The sequence below is a fragment of the Hemiscyllium ocellatum genome, chromosome 43 (assembly GCF_020745735.1).
Source record: "Hemiscyllium ocellatum isolate sHemOce1 chromosome 43, sHemOce1.pat.X.cur, whole genome shotgun sequence".
Classification (NCBI taxonomy): domain Eukaryota; kingdom Metazoa; phylum Chordata; class Chondrichthyes; order Orectolobiformes; family Hemiscylliidae; genus Hemiscyllium; species Hemiscyllium ocellatum.
Window position 1 is genome coordinate 34,280,854 of NC_083443.1, and position 22,219 is coordinate 34,303,072.

A 22,219-nucleotide genomic window follows, 5' to 3' on the forward strand; every position below is an offset into this window, starting at 1 on the left:
AGTATACTTTGAGTGGGTGCTTCCATGTCCAGGAGAAGAACGCACTGGTCAAAATTGAGCTCCATTTAAAGACCAGTCAGCCAGTATGCATAATTCATCAATTTTGCTTGTTTTTCCCTTCTGGGCAACAAGGGGAAAATCCCACATGACCTCGTCCTACCAGTCTGCCCAACACAGATGTATCTGCCCATGACAATAGGAGTCACCATCACACAGGTCCTTGAGGAGATAGAGTCCCATCTTCAGATTGAGAGTACACCACCTGCGCCCAACCCCCCCACAACTGTGGAATTGTAGTCAACCATAGTCTGTAACCTCATGTTCTGGCTTAAACCCTGCTCCACTGTTTCGATCAAGCCAGATGGTCAACTTGGTTTAATGAAGAAAGCAGGTAGGCATGCCAGGAGCAATGCTATGCATGTTCAAAAATAAGGTGTCAACCTTGTGAAGCTACAACACAGGATTGCCTCTGCATCAAAGCGTAAACAGTACGCAATAGGCAGGGCTAAATTATTCCATAACAAATAGGTCAGCTCCAAGCTCTGCCACATCCAGTCACGGATGATGTTGGATAATTAAACAGCAAACAGAAGAAGGAGAATCCATAGATATCTCCAATCTCACTGATGAGGGAGCCCAGCACATCAGTGTTAAAGACCAGGTTAAAGCATTCACATTCATCTCAGCCAGCAGTGCCAGTGAATAATCTGTCTCTACCTCCTCCTGAGACCCTCAGCATCACAGACGCCTGTTTCCAGTTAATTCAGTTTATTTCACACGATATCAAGAAATAGTTGAAGGCATTGGACATTGCAAACGCAATGTGCCCTTATTTGGAGAAGGAAAGCAACTTTGCTTAGAAATCCCATAAACGAATTAGGGGACTCACTGTCTCAAGTATTGAATCTCTTTTAGTTGCCTTAGTATTTGATAGACATACTAATAAAGTTACTGTTTTTCCTAATTATGCTTCTCTAAAATATTTGCAAAATCTATTTTATATCAAAATTGCGATAATTTGTTGTGTAAGTTGTTGTCAGTAGTCACACAAATTCCAGTCTCCAGCTCTGATTACAACTTTTAAAAAATTACCTCCATTGCATAATCACTTGTTGGTCTTCACAGTTAAATGAGTCTATATTTTCTGGCACACTCTGCCTGTTTGACCATACAGCATATTTGACACAGAGGAGATAGGGGAGCTGAAGACCCTTCCTCAGAACTGGACTCGAAATGTTAACTGTGTTGATTCTTCACAGGTGCTGCCAGACCTGTTGTTTCTCCAGCTTTTTGTTTTTGTTTGTTTTTAGCTTCTAATAACCTTCCTGTCAAGTTTTTTTTCACAAGTGGTGCTATAATTGACTTTTATAACATCTTTTTGGAAAGGCTTTCCACAATCTTTGCCTTGAGGTTGTTGTTTCAAAACTCATTACTGTTCTACATTGCCATGGTTGTTAATTACCTCATGATAAATAATGTCTCTAGTTATTGATAGGTTGGAATGAAACTCTTTGTAGTTAGTTTTCACAGTTTTCAGTCAGAGAAATCACACAGCTTTCCTGAATTGGATTTGCCATTGAATTCTCTGGAGTGTATTTCAGCAGTCAAGCTTCAGTTGCTTGATTATTCCGGTTTGGAATTATTTTTCTGACTTTGGGTGTCCGTGACCCTGACAAAGCAATGTTTACTGTTCACCTTTTAGATCCTGAAGATATAAACAGTCAAACATGAAGCTTGAAGCTGGAATTCTATGTCGGTCAAACTGGATCAATATGCCTGTTGCCAAAAGTCAGCAGTAAACTAGTAAAATTCTTGTGACAATCTCACAGTTTTCATGGTTTTAGCCCTCAAATGGAATCTGATTTTTCAATTTCCCATGGTCAGGTTTGAACTCAAGAAGACTGGGTTCCTAGTCCAGCACCACAATCATGAGGCTACAAAACCTATATAAACAAAACCAACTATATGTGTTCAGCATCATTCATCCATTCCATAGAATCTTCCACATTCCCCATAAAATGTTATGATTAACTGAAACCAGGGCACTGAATTTCTCTTGGCAAGTAAACATGAATATTAAAACTGAAAGAACTGCAGATGCTGTAAATCAGAAATAAAAACTAAAATTGCTGGAAAAGCTCAGCAGAACTAGCAGCGTCTGTGGGGAGAAATCAGAGTTATGTTTTGGGTCCAGTGACCCAGTCCTGAGTAAGGGTTTTTGCTTCAGAAGTCAAATATTGTTGTCGGGCTGGTATTTGTCATTCTGTTGCTCACCCATCCAATTAGATCATAATAGAGGTGTAGATAAAATCTTATGTCAACATCGCTTTCCCTTTCTGTATCTGAGATCTATTCTGGATTTTCAGTCATTCATTAATGATACATAGCATTTAACTTAATAATGCATAGCAAACACCAGATTATTGTAAGTGTCTGAGTCGGTGTTTGAAAAGAAGGAGTTCCCTAATTCTTCTAAGTTGGTTAAGAATGTCACTCTTAAATGTATACAGGATGGCATTTTTTGAACAAATGCATTAAGATTTAACAACTTTGCTTTTCAAAATAATCCAATTTGTTTTGTGTTTGTGGCGGTGTCAATCTGTGCAACTGAAACACAACTATCTCACTTTGTTGTCGAGCACACACTAAGTAAAATCCTTTGTAATGGTCCTGTCAGGCCTATTTTTTTGGAATCCAATATTACTTCAAGGTGGTCAGGTAATTTTAAATAAATAGCAATTGTAAATTCCTTTAGGCTATGCTCCTTTTCAAGCACAAGACAACATGACTTGTCCAACTACAGAAAGCATAAATGGTCAGGAAGGGACTCTTGAATATGCCTTCCTTTGTGAAACATTAAATTTATGAAGAAGCTTTTAGATCAAGCCTGTGATGTTCTGTGAATTGTAATGGAAAATTGATGTAACAATAATATCACAGGAAATATTATTCCTCATGTTTTTTTAATGACATGTTCTTCAGAGGCATGTGAAAGTATGGCTCATCTGGAACGATCAGAGAGAGGAACGAGGAGCCAAGGATTCTGGAGGAAAAGATATCCACGTTGGAATGGACAGGAGCAGTACCACAGCGAAACACAAAGGTATGGCTTCCTACAAAGACAGTAAAAACATCTTGGAGGGACAAAGCTAGGTTTTCTTTTTGATACTTTTTTCTACGTAGAGTTCTATTTGTTGCAGTTAAAACTGAAATGCAAACAGAAAAACCCCATTAGAGAGGAAGGTTGTCAGTGTTTGAAATAGAACTTGAGCTCAGCTCATGCAATGCAATCTTGTTGTTTTGATGTTGATTGTAAATTGTATGATCCAGTATTGAGGTTTTTGAAAAGCAAACAGAATCAAAGCCCATGAAAAAAAAATGGGGTCAGTGTGTTTTCCTACAGATGTGCCATTTACAGATGTCCAGTTTCTTGTCAATTATTTTTAAAGTATGGGATGACTTCTCAGAATCAGCATCATCATGTTGTTAATGGCAGGATGGGAATTTGCATCAAGCATACGTTCAATAAAAGATATTCACAAGGATGCCATCAACTTGTAACTTAGTCCTTCAAGTGAATGGCAACAATGTAGTTGTTGGTTCATTTGGAGCAAAATGTTGACAGCACGTTTGAGATTTATTTTTATTGCACTTTTTTTGAAAGCAAACTGTAATACAGTTGTCCTGCACTGTTCATTGCTATTACTTCTTCCACATAGTGTTTTACACTGTTCCTCTAATCATTAGTTTGGCTGCAAGAACGATCCAAGGTGCCTGGTCTTCTGCATCTTCTACCTTTTATGTTCTCTGTGACAAAGGACTGGCCTCCTGTCAGCATGTGCTCACAGCAGCTGAGCGACGGATCTGGTATAGGAACTAATAGGTGCAAACACAGTGTTCTGTAAATCAGTTTAACCTTTTAATTTGGCCTCAAAAGGATTTCAAATTTCTTTCATAACCTGTGAGGCAAAATCAAATAAGAGGCTATTTCACCTCTCCACATCTGAAATGCTGCAGTCAGACTGCTTTCATACTTGTTTCTGTTTCCAGAAGGCAAAGTGTAATGGTGATGTCTAATCTGACGAGATGTATGCTGTGTTATTTGAACATAGACCCAACTGGGGCCTTGAGAAGCATATACGTTTGCATTTCTGCAGGTGTTTAAGTTGAATTGCAATCGAAGGAGTCACGAATTGCTTGTCTGAGATGAAGTGTGACGTGGAGGGTCAATCAGAGGCACCTGAGGTCCTTAATCGAAAGTATGCTAGAATGCTTTGAAGCACAATGTAATGAGGATACAGCAAAGTTTTAGGAGTTTATATTTCTTGCAATGATTCTAATAAGGTAGCAGTTGAAAACACAGGAATGTTTCTTGTTGCCATCTTCTTTGAAAAACATGTAACTCTTTGATAGTCTGAGACCCACACACATGCACATACCACCGCGCGCGCGCACACACACACACACACACACACACACACATCCACCCACACACCCATCCACACTTATACACACTAACACACAGAGATGAGCTTTATGTTGCTTTATAATATGTTATGTATTGCTTATATGTTGCCTTCCCATATAAATTGGACAGTGAGAATTCTAAAAAAAAACTTCCTATTATGATCACAGTAGGTGACTGCATATTTCATTTGACATGCTGCAATGTGGGGCATTTATCTGCTCAGACCATGCGTTGATTTGTTTTGAAAAAGCATTTCATTTAAACTTATTGACAAGTGTTCACATAAGAGGAGGTGATTTTCAACTACTGCCATCCCTATTAACATTCACTTAAATAATTGTTGGCACTTACCACGTTCTAAGACTTGACTTGCAGCTAGTATTTATTACTAATCCCATGGAAATTTGATATATTACCAGAAGTCATTTACACTCAAATATCAATGTAAAAAGGACTTTGAGACACAATTTTAAATTATATGCAGCTCAAACAGTAGAGTAGTTCAAACTATTTCTAAATGTATAAAACTTATGTCCGCTTGACTGATAGCAAGTACATGCTTCCTTTATATATTTCATTCATAAATGTCAGCCAGAAGTTGCTTGCAATAAAGCTGTTAAATCATTCCAACATTCTACTGTAGGTAGTGCCATGTTTATATAAATAGCTAACTTAAACAAAAGAATTAGCTGGTATGTTTCTGATACTTACAAAGTTTCTTTGAGCAACAAGACCTTGTACCTTAATCATTTTCGGAAATAACCCTATATGCTGCATGTTACTCACAGAATCGTGAGTACATAGAACATAGAACATTACAGAGCAGTACAGGCCCTTCGGCCCTCGATGTTGTGCCGCCCTGTCATACTAATCTGAAACCCATTTAACCTACACTATTCCATGTACATCCATTTGCCTGTCCAATGACGACTTAAATGCACTTGGCGAATCTACTACCGTTGCAGGCAAATCATTCCATACCCTTACTACTCTCTGAGTAAAGAAACTACCTCTGACATCTGTCTTATACCAATCTCCCCTCACTTTAAGTTGTGTCCCCATATGTTTGCCATCCCCGTACTTGGAAAAAGGCTCTCCCTGTCCACCCTATCTAACCCTTTGATTATCTTGTATGTCTCTATTAAGTCACCTCTCAACCTTCTTCTCTCTAACGAGAACAGCCTCAAGGCCCTCGGCCTTTCTTCATAAGACATTCCTTCCATACCAGGCAACATCCTAGTAAATCTCCCCTGCACTCTTTCCAAAGCTTCTACATCCTTCTTATAATGCGGTTACCAGAACTGTACACAATACTCCAAGTGTGGCCGTACCAGTGCTTTGTACAGCTGTAGCATAACCTCCTGGGTCCGGAACTCAATCTCTCTATTAATAAAGGCCAAAACACTGTATGCCTTCTTAACAACCCTGTAAATCTGGGTGGCAACTTTCAAGGATCTGTGCACATGGACACCGAGATCTCTCTGCTCATCCGCACTCCCAAGAATCCTACCATTAGCCCAGTACTTTGCATTCTGATTACTCCGTCCAAAGTGTATCACCTCACACTTGTCTACATTAAACTCCATTTGCCACCTCTCAGCCCAGCTCTGCATCCTATCTATGTCTCTCTGCAACCTACTACATCCTTCGTCACTATCCACAACTCCACCGACCTTAGTGTCGTCCGCAAATTTACTAACCCACTCTTCTATGCCCTCATCCAGGTCATTTATAAAAATGACAAACAGCAGTGGATCTAACACCGACCCTTGTGGTAACTGGACATGTTCCATCAACTACAACCTTCTGTTTTCTTTCAGCAAGCCAATTACTGTTCCAAACTGCTATGTCTCCCACAATCCCATTCCTCCGGATTTTGTATAATAGCCTACTTTGGGGAACCTTATCGAATGCCTTGCTGAAATCCATATACACCACATCAACTGGTTTACTCACTTTGTTAAAAAACTTAATAAGATTCGTTAGGCACGACCTACCCTTCACAAAACCATGCTGACTGCCCCTGATCAGATTGTTCTTTTCTAGATGCTTATAAATCCTATCTCTTAATTCCTTTTTCAACACTTTACCAACAACTGAAGTGAGACTCACTGGTCTGTAATTACCAGGGTTGTCTCTACTACCCTTTCTGAACAGGGGAACCACATTTGCTATCCTCCAGTCCTCAGGCACTATTCCTGTAGACAATGATGATTTGAAGATCAATGCCAAAGGCTCGGCAATCTCTTCCCTTGCTTCCCAGAGGATCCTAGGATAGATCCCATCTGGCCCAGGGGACTTGTCTATTTTCACACTCTGCAGTATTTCTAATACCTCTTCCTTGTGAACCTCAATGTCTTCTAGTCTAGATGCAAGTATCTCTGTATCTTCCTCACTAACATTTTCATTTTCTATAGTGAATACTGTCGAAAAATATTTATTTAGTGCTTGCCCTATCTCCTCTGACTCCACACACAACTTCCCACTATTATCCTTGATTGGCCCTAATTTAACTCTCGTCATTCTTTTATTCCTAACTGACATACCTATGGAAAGCCTTAGGATTAACCCTGATCCGATCTGCCAACAACTTCTCTTGTCTCCTCCTGGCTCTTCTGAGCTCTCTTTTTAGATCTTTCCTGACTTCCTTGTAACCCTCTAGCACCCTGAGTTTTCACATTTTGTCCTAACATAAGCCTTCGTCGTCTTCTTGACCAGGGATTCCACTTCCTTAGTAAACCACGGCTCATGCGTTCTATATCTTCATCCCTGCCTGACAGGTACATACTTTTCCTTGAATAAGCTCCACATTTTTAATGTGCTGATCCCCTGCAGTTTCCTTTTCCATTCTACGCTTCCTAAATCTTTCCTAATTGCATCGTAATTTCCCTTCTCCCAGCTATAACTCTTGCTCGGTGGAGTACACCTATCCTTTTCCATCACTAAAGTAAACCTGACAGAATTGTGATCGCTGTCTCCAAAATGCTCACCTACTTCCAAATCCAACACCTGGCCAGGCTCGTTCCCCAATACTAAATCTAAAGTGGCTTCGCCCCTTGTAGGCCTGCCTACATACTGTGTCAGGAAGCCCTCCTGCACACATGGGGCAAAAACTGACCCATCTATAGTACTTGTACTGTTGTGATCCCAGTCAATATTTGGATAGTTGAAGTCCCCCATGACAACTAACCTGCCTCTCTCACTCCTATGGAGAATCATCTTTGCTATCCTTTCCTCTACATCTCTGGGACTATTCGGAGGCCTATAGAAAACTCCCAGCATGGTGTCTTCTCCTTTCCTGTTTCTAAGTAGTATTCACATTAGACATAGACAAGGTGTTTCCCCTTGTAGGCAATCTAGAACAAAAGGTCATAGTTTTAGAATACGTGTAGCAGATTTAAAATACAGATGTGGAGAAAGAGGTCCCCGTGCTCTTATGGCACAGTCCAGGTGTCGGTCCCTTTGGGCCAACAGTTCAGGTTCAGGTTTCACCTACCACAGGAATGTGTCATAACATGACCGAGCATATTGATTGAAACACTTATACAAATTTAATGGTAATTATATATTTTGCTTTAGTTCTATATAAATGATGAACAACAATCTGGGTCACTGACCTGAAATGTTAACTCTTTTTCTCTGATCAGATTCTGCTGACCTGCCAAATATTTCCAGAGCTTTCTGTTGTTATTTCAGATTTCCTGCAACCACAGTATTTTGTTGTAGTATTAATTAGTAATTGACTTTAGCCCCTATAAATGGATACAGATTGAAACCGTAGTTCTTGATTTAGGAAATACTTGTGTCATTCTAAATACATCCCGAGAAAAGTGTGTAATATAGGTTCAGTTTTTAGCTTTTAGTAACTGGCTTTTCAGATATAAGACGTGGCTGTAAACTAAAAGCTGCTCATGTGTTGCCATTGCAGTGAATCATGCAGGATGACGTCATTTTAACTCTTTCTCTTTTTCAGGAATTTCCCTTAATTTCAGATTTTCAAATATTGCTTAAACTATGCATTGGTCCCGGCAGCAGACACTTAGTGAGGTGAAGCATTCCATTTTCATTTGTTTCTGGAGTGAAGTCTTTTTCAGCCTTTGTTTTAAGTTGATGATTGCTCAACGTTTTGCATCTGAGGACATTTTTCCAGATTTACTCGATCACGACACTTCATAATTGTCAAAATCTCTGTTATATGGTGGAGACATTGGTTCAACTGGGCCTGTACTCACTGGTGAAGAACAAGAGGGAATCTCATTGATAGCTCCAGAGCAAGGGGTTAGAGTCTCGGGATATGTAGCAGATCATCTCAGATTGTGAGGAGCGGAATTCTTTTCACTCAGGCTGTGCTGAGCCTGTCGAATGCTCTACCACAGAAGGCAGTGGAAGCCAAGTCACTGAATGTAGACCTCAATGGGTAGTGTAAAACAAGCTATGCTCTTCCTAAAGTCATTACAAAAGTTAAATATTTTAAGTACACAGAACTTCCCAATTTGCGTGTCTATTTGACCAAGGTTGACAGAAGGTAAAGTTTCTGTACTTAACAGGAATCATTACTCATTACAAATAAATAGAATCTAGCTACGGGTAAAGAATTATGAACCATTGGCATGTAGGTCTAATAGTTAAAATTCTATTAAATATTACTAAAACCCCTCATAGATGTCTCCTCTTCAAACACACAGTCAGGAAAAAAGCAATGCATGTGATGGGCAGAGGGAAAGACTGTCGAGTGGAATGTGTTCATACGGTGCACTAATATGGTCCCTTTGGATTATCAGGACATGCTAGTCTTTAGTTCTTCTTCTGCAGATACTTACACTTGCAGAAGGCACTGGGAAAGCTGAAAATGTGTTGCTGGTTAAAGCACAGCAGGTTAGGCAGCATCCAAGGAATAAGAAATTCGACGTTTCGGGCATAAGCCCTTCATCAGGAATGAGGAGAGTGTGCCAAGCAGGCTAAGATAAAAGGTAGGGAGGAGGGATTTGGGGGAGGGGCGATGGAGATGTGATAGGTGGAAGGAGGTCAAGGTGAGGGTGATAGGCCGGAGTGGGGTGGGGGCGGAGAGGTCAGGAAGAAGATTGCAGGTTAGGAGGGCGGTGCTGAGTTGAGGGAACCTACTGAGACAAGGTGGGGGGAGGGGAAATGAGGAAACTGGAGAAATCTGAGTTCATTCCTTGTGGTTGGAGGGTTCCCAGGCAGAAGATGAGGCGCTCCTCCTCCAGCCGTCGTGTTGTTATGTTCTGGCGATGGAGGAGTCCAAGGACCTGCATGTCCTCGGTGGAGTGGGAGGGAGAGTTAAAGTGTTGAGCCACGGGGTGGTTGGGTTGGTTGGTTAGCCACGGGGTGGTTGGGTTGGTTGGTAGCCATGGGGTCGCTTACTTGCGGATCCGCTGCACCCGATGTGGCCTCCTCTATATTGGGGAGACGGGCCGCTTACTTGCGGAACGCTTCAGGGAACACCTCTGGGACGCCCGGACCAACCAACCCAACCATCCCGTGGCTCAACACTTTAACTCTCCCTCCCACTCGACCGAGGACATGCAGGTCCTTGGACTCCTCCACCGGCAGAACATAACAACACGACGGCTGGAGGAGGAGCGCCTCATCTTCCGCCTGGGAACCCTCCAACCACAAGGAATGAACTCAGATTTCTCCAGTTTCCTCATTTCCCCTCCCCCTACCTTGTCTCAGTAGGTTCCCTCAACTCAGCACCGCCCTCCTAACCTGCAATCTTCTTCCTGACCTCTCTGTCCCCACCCCACTCCGGCCTATCACCCTCACCTTGACCTCCTTCCACCTATCACATCTCCATCGCCCCTCCCCCAAGTCCCTCCTCCCTACCTTTTATCTTAGCCTGCTTGGCACACTCTCCTCATTCCTGATGAAGGGCTTATGCCCGAAACGTCGAATTTCCTATTCCTTGGATGCTGCCTAACCTGCTGTGCTTTAACCAGCAACACATTTTCAGCTGTGATCTCCAGCATCTGCAAACCTCATTTTTTACCAGAAGGTACTGGGAGGCTGGTTCACACTTAAAAAAAATCTCTACCTTAGTGGTTAAGAGCTACACCTTACAGCAACTGCTGGGGGAAAGAAAAGTGGCTTTCACCTGTCATAAGGTGGTTTTTACTGCAGAGAAAAGAACATCTTTGCCCCTTGCTAATGCTAGATATTGTCAGTCTGTCTTTAAAAACACTTGTTTATCTTTGAGTGAGATCGGTTTTAACAGTTAGATATGTCACATATGGTATTCTCTTAAGGTACACATATTTATATTAAGATTTATGGATACTTCCATTCCAAATGTCAGACTGATGATTATTTGTCATAAAACTGTAACATATTGTGAGAGGTTGTCTGATTGTTGTGTATAAGCACGTGACTAACATTTTAATTTTGGTTTTTTGCCTGATAAAGATGACACAGCTTTGTTATGGAGGTGACAGTTTTTAATCGACATAATTTCATGTTGCATCTGCAGTGCTGGAGCTTTAATCTGTCCTGAGTATGGTGTACACAAAATTTTCTGATTTTTGTATATATTTGCGCCACTTTAAAAGGATTTCAACTTATTCCTTTAAATCTCTGTCTGAATGTTTGTAATTCAACAGAGATACCATTTCAATGGCTCTGAAAAGTATTCATTATCTGTGCTTGAAGGCCTCTCCTCCTTCCTGTAATTGCATCGGCATAACCTGGTTAGAGCTGAGTTGAGAGTGTGGTGCTGGAAAAGCACAGCAGGTCAGGCAGCATCTGAGGAGCAGGAGAATCAACGTTTCAGGCAAGAGCCCTTCATCAGGAATGAGGCCTTTTCCAGCAGCACACTTTCGACTCTGATCTCCAGCATCTACAGTCCTCACTTTCTCCTGGTAAGAGCTGAACTAGCTGCTCAACAAGAGAGGGTCCTTGCATTCAACAGTTATGGAAAAAAACCCCAGCATAGACTTTGGCCTTGTTCTGTGTCATGATTTTCTAGGATTTAAGAGCAGGAGTAGTCCATATGGTGCTTTGAATCTGCATTCAATAAGATTGTGACTGATCTAGTTGTATTGTCAGCTGTACATTCCTTAATGCACGCTGTAGCTCTTTGATTCCCTTATCCATCAAAACAGCATCTAACTTAGCCTTGAATAAATTTAAAGACCCATGCACCACTACCTTCCAGAAAAGAATTAATGACTCTTTGAGAGTAAAAAATACTCAGCATCTGTATTTTAAAATGGAGATCTCTTATTCTTAAAACAAATGGCTTCGCTTTAGTTTGCCCCACGAGAGGAAATGTCTTCCTGGTATCCACCTTTTCTAATCCACTCAAAGCCTGATATATTTCAAAGTTTCTTTCTTTTCTGTAAGATGTTAGTGAATAGAATTTTAAGCACATTTTCTCTGTCTGGCCCAGGCTTGTCCCATTCAGATACGATGCAACCTCTGGGCATCAATTACTCCTTTCCTTGTTGCCCTTTCCATTTCATCACAGTTTCCTGGAAATAGTCAAAAAGGACTTCAGGCCAATTTAGAAAAGCTGTAAAATATTTTTCTGACTTTGAAAGGCAATCAACCAGCCTCCAGGTGGTTGCAGTTAATGTGCAGATTGTCCCAACTTTGCATTGACTATCATCTGTAACTGGAAAGACACTACCCTCCAGAATACATTAGAATTTTCTTTGAGCTTCAGCAAACTTGCATAGTAACTTCCCGTTTTGTGTTTTCTTTCCGAGGATTTGTAAGCTTTGCTGATTATAGTCACAGTGCATTTAGATGATGTACTCTCTCTTGTACGTAGTCATAGAGGTCTGTGGCACAGAAAAAGGCCCATTGACTCTGAATCAGAATAGATAGTTAACCTATCTATTCTAACCTCATTTTCCAGCACTTGATGCATAACCTTAATAACCTACGTGCACGTCTAAATACTAAAGTGTTTTGAGGGTTTCTGTCTCTACCTCCCTTGTAGGCAGTGAATTCCAGATTCCCACCAAAATCTCAGGTGAAAATCAAGGGGAGTTGCATTATTAGTTAGAGAGAATATCACGGCTGAATTGAGGGAAGATGCCCAGGAGGGATCTTGCAGTGAGGCATTATAGATGGAGCTCAGGAATAGGAAGGGTGCAATCACAATGCTGGGATTGTACGAGAGACCACCCAGCTGCCAGTGAGAGATGGAGGAAGAGATATGTATTCACTATCTGGAAGGATGTGAAAATAACACCGTTGTTGTCTGGGTGATTTTTGACTTCCCCCAGATTGACTGGGGGTTAGGAGTTTGGATGGGAAGCACAGGTGCACTCCGGGATAAAGGAGGGAAGTTAAATGTGGAGCTAGAGGAGATGGGTGGATCCTTAATGAGTACTTTGCATTGGTATTCACCAAAGACAGAGATGTACAGAATGTTGAGGTTAGGGAAAAACGTGTGAATATTCTCAGGCAGGTCAAAGTAACGAAGAAGGAAGTGTTGTGTGTCTTGAAATATATTAAGGTAGACAAGTCCCCAAGGCTAGATGGGATGTATCCCAGGATACAGTGGACAGCAAGGGAGGAAATAGCAAGAGCCGTAACATAATTTTGCATCTTCTTTGGCCTCGGGTGAGGTTCCAGAGGACTGAAGAACAGCCAATGTTTCTTCAATTAAGAAGGGAAACCGAGATAATCCAGTAATTATAGGCTTGTGAGCTTGACTCCAGTTTTAGGGAATCTGTTGGAGAAGATACTGAGAAGGAGGACTTATTCACATTTGGGAGTGAATGGATTGTTCAAGGAAGTTCATGCCTCACCAACTTGATCAAGCTTTTTGAGGAGGTGAGAAAAATGTTTGAGGTGAGGGTATGGATGTTCTCTATGGACTGTAGTAAGACATTTGATAAGGTGTCTCATGGTAAGCTGGTACAAAAGGTAGTGTCTCATGGGATCTGGGGTGAGCTAGCTAGATGGATACAAAACTGACTTGGTCATAGAAGACAGGAAGTAGCAGTGGAGTGGGTGCTTTTTGGAATGGAGTTTAATAACTAGTAGTGTACTGCAGGGATCATTGCTGGGACCTTTGGTCTGGAGGAAAGTGTAGGTGGTCTGATTAGTAAATTTGTGGCTGACAGCAAAATTGGCAATTTTGCAGATAGCGAGGAGGAGGATTGTTAAACAATACAGCAGGATATAGATAGATTGCAGATTTGGGCAGAGAAATAGCAGATGGAGTTTAATCCAGACAGATGCAAGGTAATGCATTTTGTAAGATCAAATTCAGGTGCGAATTATACGGTAAATGGCAGGACCTTTAGGAACATTGACATATCGGGGATCTGGGCGTACAGCTCCAAGGATCCCTGAAAGTAGCAGCACACGTGAATCAGGTGGTCAAGAAGGCTTATAACATGCTTGCTTTCATCAGCCAGAGCATCGAATATTAAAGTTGGCAAGGTAAGTAACAGCTCGATAAAACTTTAGTTGGGCCACATTTGAAATATTGCATGAGGTTCTGGTTGCTACATTACCAGAAGGACGTGGATACTTTGGAGAGGATGCAGGGAAGGTTTACCAGGATGTTGCCTGACCAGGGTTTTAGTTATGAGGAGAGGTTGGATAAACTCAGGTGGTTTTCACTGGAATGATGGATGCTGATAGAGGTCTACAAAATTATGAGAGGTGTAAATAGGTTGGATAGTCAGAGGCATTTCTCAGGGTGGAAAGATTGACTACAAGAGGGGGTAGGTCAAGGTGAAAGGGGAAAGTTTAGGGGAGAAGTGTGGGGAAACGTTTTCACACTGCGGGTGGTGGGTGCTTGGAAGCAGGCACTTTAACAATGTTTAGAGGATGTCTTAACAGACACATGTACTGGAGGTGAATAGAGGGATAGAAACTGCATATGGGTAATAAGTAACATGTCTAAATAAGGATTGGGAATCGGCGCAAGCTTGGTGGGCCGAAGGACCTGTTCCTGTGCTGTGCTAAGTTGTATATTGTGTTGATCCCTTCGTGCTACTTATAATTTTATACATCTAAAGGAAGTATAACAGGACCTTAGGAACTGAATACTGGATACCAGAGCTAGATATCAGAATCTTAAGGAACGCTTAGATACTTTAAAAGCTATAAATTTCTGAGATTAAACTATTCCTCATTGCACTCACTTGTAGTGTTTTAATAGCGTTCCACCCAGGAACACTCATTACAGCACTGAGTTTTGGACTCAGTCAGTTAATGCACCATGTGGTGCAGTAATGGGCCATAAAGATAAGTAAGGTTACAGGATCACTTGCTCTTTTGGGAGAAAAATTAAGCATTAAACAACTCTCAGATACCGATTATTTATTTCCTGGTATTTAAATACGAAAGCTCCACATTTCATACGGTTTATCGTTGCGTGTATAATGACATGGAGTTGCTTCATAAATTTTCTTACCAAGTTGATGCAACTTTGAAATATTTTAATTTTGAATTAAAGTTGTTACAATTTAGATACTGCAGAATAATTATCTATTAGAAAAATTCTCAGTTAAAAGTGAAACTTTTATTTTACCTTTGTGGAATTTACGAAAAGTTTAAGTATTGGTTAATTAAAAGCTTTTGATACTGAGGTAATATACATAACATGCAAGGCTTTCCTAAATTATATGCTGAAATTGGGGTGGGGATTGAACCCTGGTTTTTTGACTAGGAGTCAAAAGTGCAGCTATGGTCACACACTATGGCTGTTGAGGATAGTGCATATTCTCTGGTGTACGGTGCCAAAAACGATTAAGTACTATTCATACAAATATCTTCTGGCTGGTGCTTGTGACCCATAGGTGTTCTCCTAATCTATTCAGATATTTGGTGGTTGAATGTGAAGTGTATCACACTCCAAAGTCACATTTTGTTTAAAATGCGAACAGACTTCAAAGGAGGAGGGAGGACAGATATTTGATTCTGGATCTGGATCTGGAATCTGACACATACAATGAGACCCCTGACTTTGAGATCACCTTGGAACATACACAGTGTTCCAATAGCTTGAATTTCCCATAGTTTGTATGTGAGAACTGAGTGACTTTACTCAAGCAGAACCTGTCATAATTTTGAACAATCTATTAAATCTCTTTCTAACCTTCTCCGCTGACTGCAGAACAACTCCAGCGTCTCCACAGAACTATACTCCCTCATCCTCAAACCTTATCCTTAGTACATTTCAGTATATATCTATATCCTCTCCAAAGGTATATTGGGTCGAGGTCAATGTGCTTGTTGATACAGTTCGTGGATGAGTGCCATACTTCTAGGAATTCTCTGGCTGTCCTGTTTGGCTTGTCCTATGATCGTTGTGTTGGCCCCTTAGAATTTGTGGTTCTTGTCATCTGGCTGCATGGCTGCTAGGAACAGCTGGTGGTGGTGTTTAGTCAGTATGTGTGGTTTTGGGGGGAGTTGATAGTTGGTTTCCTCCTTGCTCATAAATCTGATCCCTGTGAGCATGGTGTTGATGACCCAGTGTATGTTCTCAATTTCTGTTCTCTTCATGATAACAAAAGTGTCATCTACGTATCTGATCCAGAGTTTGGGTTGGATTTGTGGTAGGGCTGTTTGTTCCAATCGTTGCATCACTGCTTCTGCTATGTGCTCAGAGATGGGTGAGCCCCGAGGTGTCCCATCGATCTGTTCATACGTTTGGTTGTTGAATGTGATGTGTGTCATCAAGCACAGGTCTAGTAGTTTGAGTGTGCAATCCTTGTTGATCAGTTCCCCGTTGTGTTGTCTGTTCTGTTTGTCCTGGAGGTTAGATATTATCTCTGTGGCTAGAGTTTTGTCAATTTAAATGGACAGTGCAGTTACATCAAATGAGACCATTGCTTTGTCTTTGTCTTGTTTATGTTTTTGATGTTGTGTCAGAATTCCTGTGATGATTGGCATGGATGGGCAACTTATCAATAAGGACAAACATATGAACAGATCAATGGGACAACTAAGGGCTCACCCATCTCTGGGCGGATAGCAGAAGCAGTGATGCAAAGTTTGGAACAAACAGCTCTACCACATATCCAGCCCAAACTCTGGATCAGATACGTAGACAACACTTTTGTTATCATTAAGAGAACAGAAATCGAAACACACACTGGATCATCAACACCATGCTCACAGGGATCAGATTTATGAGAGAGGAGGAAATCAACAATCAACACCCATTCCTGGATGTGATGGCACAAAGAACATAGAACGATGAATGCACCACCAAATTGTGCAGGAAAGCCACATACACTGACCAGGTCCTGAATTACCACAGCAACCACCTGAACACACATGAGAAGCTGCAGTAGGACCCTTTCCTACAAGGACTACAACACACTGCAGCACTCCCGATCTACAATGAGAAGAACATCTCCACTGAGTCTTTGCCAAGGATGGATATCCCTGCAACTTCATTCGCAGATGCCTAACAGACACACATCATGACGAGGACATACCACGACCTGACTCACTAGCCACGCTACCTTACATAAAAAATATCTTGGAACTGACAGCCAGACTTCTTCGACCATTCGGATTCATGACAGCCCATAAACCGACAGCCACGTTCAGACAACACCTCACCAGGACAGAACACTCTATACCCATCATGTGCAAGACTGATGTAATTTACAAGATTCCATGCAAAGACTGCATGAAACACTATATCAAGCAAACAGGCAGACAACTAGCAATCTGCATCCACGAACACCAACTGGCTACTAAACACCACGACCAGTTGTCTGTACACACAAATGACAAGAACCATAAATTCTAAGGGGCCAACACAACGATCATAGGACAAGCCAAACAGAAGACAGTCAGAAAATTTCTAGTAGTATGGCACTCATTCACAAAATGTCAACAAACACATTGACCTTGACCCACTACGCTGCCACGACAGTGGACAACTAGAACCGGCAACGGAAGCAGCACGAATGGAATCAAATAAATTTCAGAAGACACAATACATCAGCTCTTCTTGCAAATCAACTTCCCAGTTTGGCAAACCTACCCACAACCATGACATGTTTAAAAGTTTTGACTTGAGAGCAGAAGAGCAATCAGTTGCCTAACATTTATACATCTTTCAATTGTGAATATTCAGCAAAGTTTATTTTCTTTTTGAACTTTAGGCAGTTTTGCTCTGCTTCCTCAGTACTGAATGTGCTTCTCCAATGTATCTTATCTGCAGGAAATAATTTTCATGGCTTTGAAAATGCATTTGAGCTGCATTCTTTTAGAAAACGCAGGATCATTTCAGCTCATTGTACCTTTTAACTGAGAGCAAATTTTATGCATAGCATTCTGAGCATGTTCTGCAAGTCAGGATCCATGATAATTCTGAGCAACCATGCATGTAATTAACCCACCTCTCTTTAATGCTCCATAGAGAGTGCAGGCAGCAAGGGGAAAGCTTTGCTGTATTCTTTCACAATTGAGTACAAAAGCCCCGGCTCGATAATCCTGTCTGCTTTATGTTTTCAGATAATTTTTTTTCTCTTAGTGATCTTCAATATGCATCAAATATGTACATGATATTTAATGAGAAGGTTATGCAGAACTCTCTCACGTTGGATAAGTAGGGGCAACTTAGCATGATGTTGTCAAATTATATAGTTAGTTTAATTCAGTTGTGACACTGAAACATGAATGATTTTATAAATATTAAAGCATGGATTTAGAATATAAGTTTATATTCTGATGTAGGTTTCTTTAGTGATTTTTTTTCTAAACTATTTAGGTCTATTTCAGATGCATGTACCTGATGATCTCCTATGTGGGTGATTAACATGTAGCAAAGCCTATTGATGCTGTCTGATGACATAACCTCATGTTGCTGGATTTTATTTTGTAGCTTGTAATAGCATTTACTGCTTTCATTTCATTAAACTGTGTGCCAAGTTGACTGAGGGATTAGCATTTGAAGGAAGACTAAAGTCAAGTGATGAGTGTGGAAAATTTGCTTAATGCATTTGACTGATATTATTACACTTGTTATGTTAATGGAACAGTAATTTATTTTGTTTTGAGTAGTTTAATATCTGTTAAAATAGCAAGGAAACACACAAAAACTAGACTTAGAAGCAGCCATGCATTGAAATGTCTGAGTTACACACCACCCCTGATATTCTTATAATATATTGATCATTTTTGTGGTAGGCAGTGGGTTTGGCAGATCATATCAAACAGCACTATTCATTCAGTTGTTCACAAAAAGCTGTGTATGATCACATTCAACCAATTCGTGCTGACAAAACTCAGACAATAATTACTAACGTTAAATATGACCTTGCAATTGGCTATCACTTGCTGAACAATTGAGTGTGCTATAAATTTTGCTAGTAACTAATTTAAGATGATTAGTAGGGCTAGCAATGTGGCTCACTTACACTTGCAAGAAGCTATATATGAGCAAAACTAATGTAGTTTACAAAATACCATGCAAGGACTGCACAAAACACTATATAGGACAAACAGGAAGACAGCTAACAATCCGCATACATGAACATCAACTAGCCACGAAACGACACTACCAGCTATCCCTTGTAGCCACACACGCAGACAACAAGCAACATGAATTCGACTGGGAAAACACTACTATCATAGGGCAAGCCAGACAGAGAACAGCCAGGGAATTCCTAGAGGCATGGCATTCATCCACAAACTCCATCAACAAACACATCGACCTGGACCCAATATACCAACCACTACAGCGGACAGCTGAAACTGACACCCGGAAGCGGCAAGGACAGACCACTATAAATACCGGAAGAAACATCAAAGAAGCGCTTCGCAGGAGGCTCCAGAGCACTGATGATGTCACCTAGCCAGGGGACGAAACGTTTGCAACAAGAACTTCCAGCTCGGCGAACAGAACCACAACAAGAAGCTATATATGTTCATGAGGGATCTATTGTTTTCAGGAATAAGGAACATTTTAAGGCATAACGTCTTTCTTAACTGTGAAAGCACGGAGAATGCTGGTGCATTCTCATGGCAACAGAACAAAATCTACTTGCCAGCTGATCAGCATCCTGTTGTCATTGCACTATAACTTGTTATTCCTTTTGAACTTTGACATTCTTGTGTCCATCCTAATGAGTACAAGATGAAAAGCTTTGACAGCATATCTTGGCAGCATTTCTCAAGTTCTGTTTGACCAAGTGACTATTTATACTCAGTTATTTAGGATAATTGGCTAATGAACCAGGACTGTGGTGGAGTTTTTTTATGTAGAATTTGTTCTGATTTGGAATGCATTGCCTGAGAGGGAAGTAGATTCATTAGTAATCTTCATAAGCGTATGCAGTAAATACCGGAAAAGGAAAAAAATTATCAAGGCTAAGGGCAGAGAACAGGAAAGGGGGACTAATTAGATAGCCCTTTCAAAGCATGACCGCCAAGATAGGTTGAATTAGTTCCTCCAGTCCTGTATAATTCCAGCTCTGTAATATATCTTTCATTATCACTGCTTTATAGGTCATGAAGTGTATCCAACCCACTGTAACAGGTATATAATATATTAATATATTATTTGGCAGCTATGTCATAGTAATTTCTTTTTGTACTGACTTGCCATGCCTGCCTACAAAGGTCACTACTCATCTGTAAGTTTCACTTTTAGTCAAAACCCAATAAAATAGTTTGGGCAATAAATCTCTCTTATGTTTACACAGCGATGCCTCACAGAACAGAGTTTACAGCCTAAAGATATATGTCCTCATAAAATGATAAATGGCCAAGTGTGCAACATTGTTAATGATCGTATCATCAAAATGACATGCGTATCATGTCACTAAGTTTTACTCATGTTAACATTGCAACAATTGGAGTAATGGTGTCAAATCTCAGGAATTTTGAAATGACATTGTAGATAGTGTTGTGTGTGCTAACATTTAACATCAGACTGACATTCCTTTGATCATTATCTTTGTGTCACCTTATCCTATTCAGGTTTTTGGAAAGTGGCCTTTACTTTCTGCTGATCATCTATGCTGTCTTAGTTGGTTAGTTGCAGCCAAACCTCCTGCTCACGTTTAAGTCCTATGAACATTGTATGTGCTTTGTGGATGAGTGAGTGCACGTTTCATCTCGCACACATAGAATAGGTAGCCTCAGTCAGTTGTTTGGTAGCTGTCTTAACTTAGAGACTCTTAAATGTGGTTATGGGCTTCTGTGGGTTTCAGAATGGACATCCATCTCATTAAAAGCTTGTCAAATAAGAAAATTAGCAAGAATGAAGGAGAACAGATGACATCAAATGTGATTATTATCCAGTCGGAGGGACGGTGTGTGTTGACCATGGAAATAAATCAATAATAGCAGGGATGGCGAAGGACAGGCTATAGCCTTATTCACCTTGGTAGCAGCCGTATTCCCAGAGTCATGAATGAATTAGTTCAGCAGGAGGTGCTGGGGAGAGTAGTTGTGTAGTTACTCAGAATTAAACTTGGATTGTTCTGCCTAACATCTCCCGGGAACTATTCAAGAAAGTAAGCCAGAATTGTCTGAAGCTTTTATCTCTGATTACCACAGACATTTTTGGAGGGTGTCGGGAAGCAGGGGAATTGCCCACCAGAAAATCAATCTTATTGGGCAGTTCTCAAAGTTGGTACATTGGGATATCTGAAGGTCCTGACACGTAACTCTATATGCTCAGTGTCCAATTACCCACAGCCGAAGAGATCTGGGCCAATGCCAACTGTGACTCTCCTAACCTGGCAGTGGATTCAGAGTGCCGGATTTTACCAAAAATCAGATAGGTGTCAGTTTTGGTGAGTTTGATGGAAGGTTTCTCTCCACGAGGCCTAGTGGATTTTCACGTCATTCTCCACAACTTGCCCCTCTCACGCTATTCTACCTCTCACCAAAGGCAGAAATACCTCACCACCATTAGGTCCCCCTGGGATTAGATTAGATTAGATTCCCTACAGTGTGGAAACAGGCCCTTCAGCCCAACAAGTCCACACCAACCCTCCGAAGGGTAACCCACCCAGACCCATTTCCCTCTGACTAATGCACCTAACTATGGGCAATTTAGCATGGCCAATTCGCCTAACCATCATATCTTTGGACTGTGGGAGGAAACCGGAGCACCCGGAGGAAACCCACGCAGACACGGGGAGAATGTGCAAACTCCATACAGACAGTCGCCCAAGGGTGGAATCGAACCTGGGTCCCTGGCGCTGTGAGGCAGCAGTGTTAACTACTGAGCAACCCATACAACCCCTGCTGGGAAGATTCAAGAGGAAGCTAAAGGGATCAAGGGGTATGAGGAGAAAGCAGAAAGGGGATCCTGAGATTGCATAATCAGCCATAATCATATTGGATGGTGGTACAGATGCGAAGGGCCTAATGGCCTATTCCTGCATCTATTTTCTATGTAAAGCAACTCACTTGACTAGCACCACATTCATAGTCCCTTGACAACTTATGCACAGTAGTAGCAGCACTGTGTAATATCTACAAAATGCACTGCAGATACTCATTATGGCTCCTTGGACAGTACCTTCCAAACCCACATCCACATCTGTCTAGAAGGAAAAGAGCAGCAGATACATGGGAACACCATCCCTTGCAAGTTCCTCTCCAAAGCCACTCACCATCCTGACTTGGAAATATATCGCCGTTCCTTCAAGGTCACTGGATCAAACACCTGCAGCTCCCTGCCCAACAACATAGCGAGTCTATCTACACCCAATGGACTGCAGCAGTTCAAGAAAGCAGCTTACCACCACATTCACAAGGCAATCAGCAATGAGCAATAAATGCTGGCCC

The 22,219-nt window shown here is 41.2% G+C and overlaps 1 protein-coding gene across 2 annotated transcripts in view; it reads left to right on the forward strand.

Moving 5' to 3' along the window:
• LOC132834988 (serine-rich coiled-coil domain-containing protein 2-like) overlaps positions 1 to 22,219 on the forward strand; it is a 636,764-nt gene that overhangs the window by 262,602 nt on the left and 351,943 nt on the right. For both annotated transcript variants that reach the window (XM_060854168.1, XM_060854169.1), the window contains exon 6: positions 2,983 to 3,103. In XM_060854168.1, the coding sequence (XP_060710151.1) occupies positions 2,983 to 3,103 (121 nt within the window). The remainder of the gene's footprint in view (positions 1 to 2,982; positions 3,104 to 22,219) is intronic.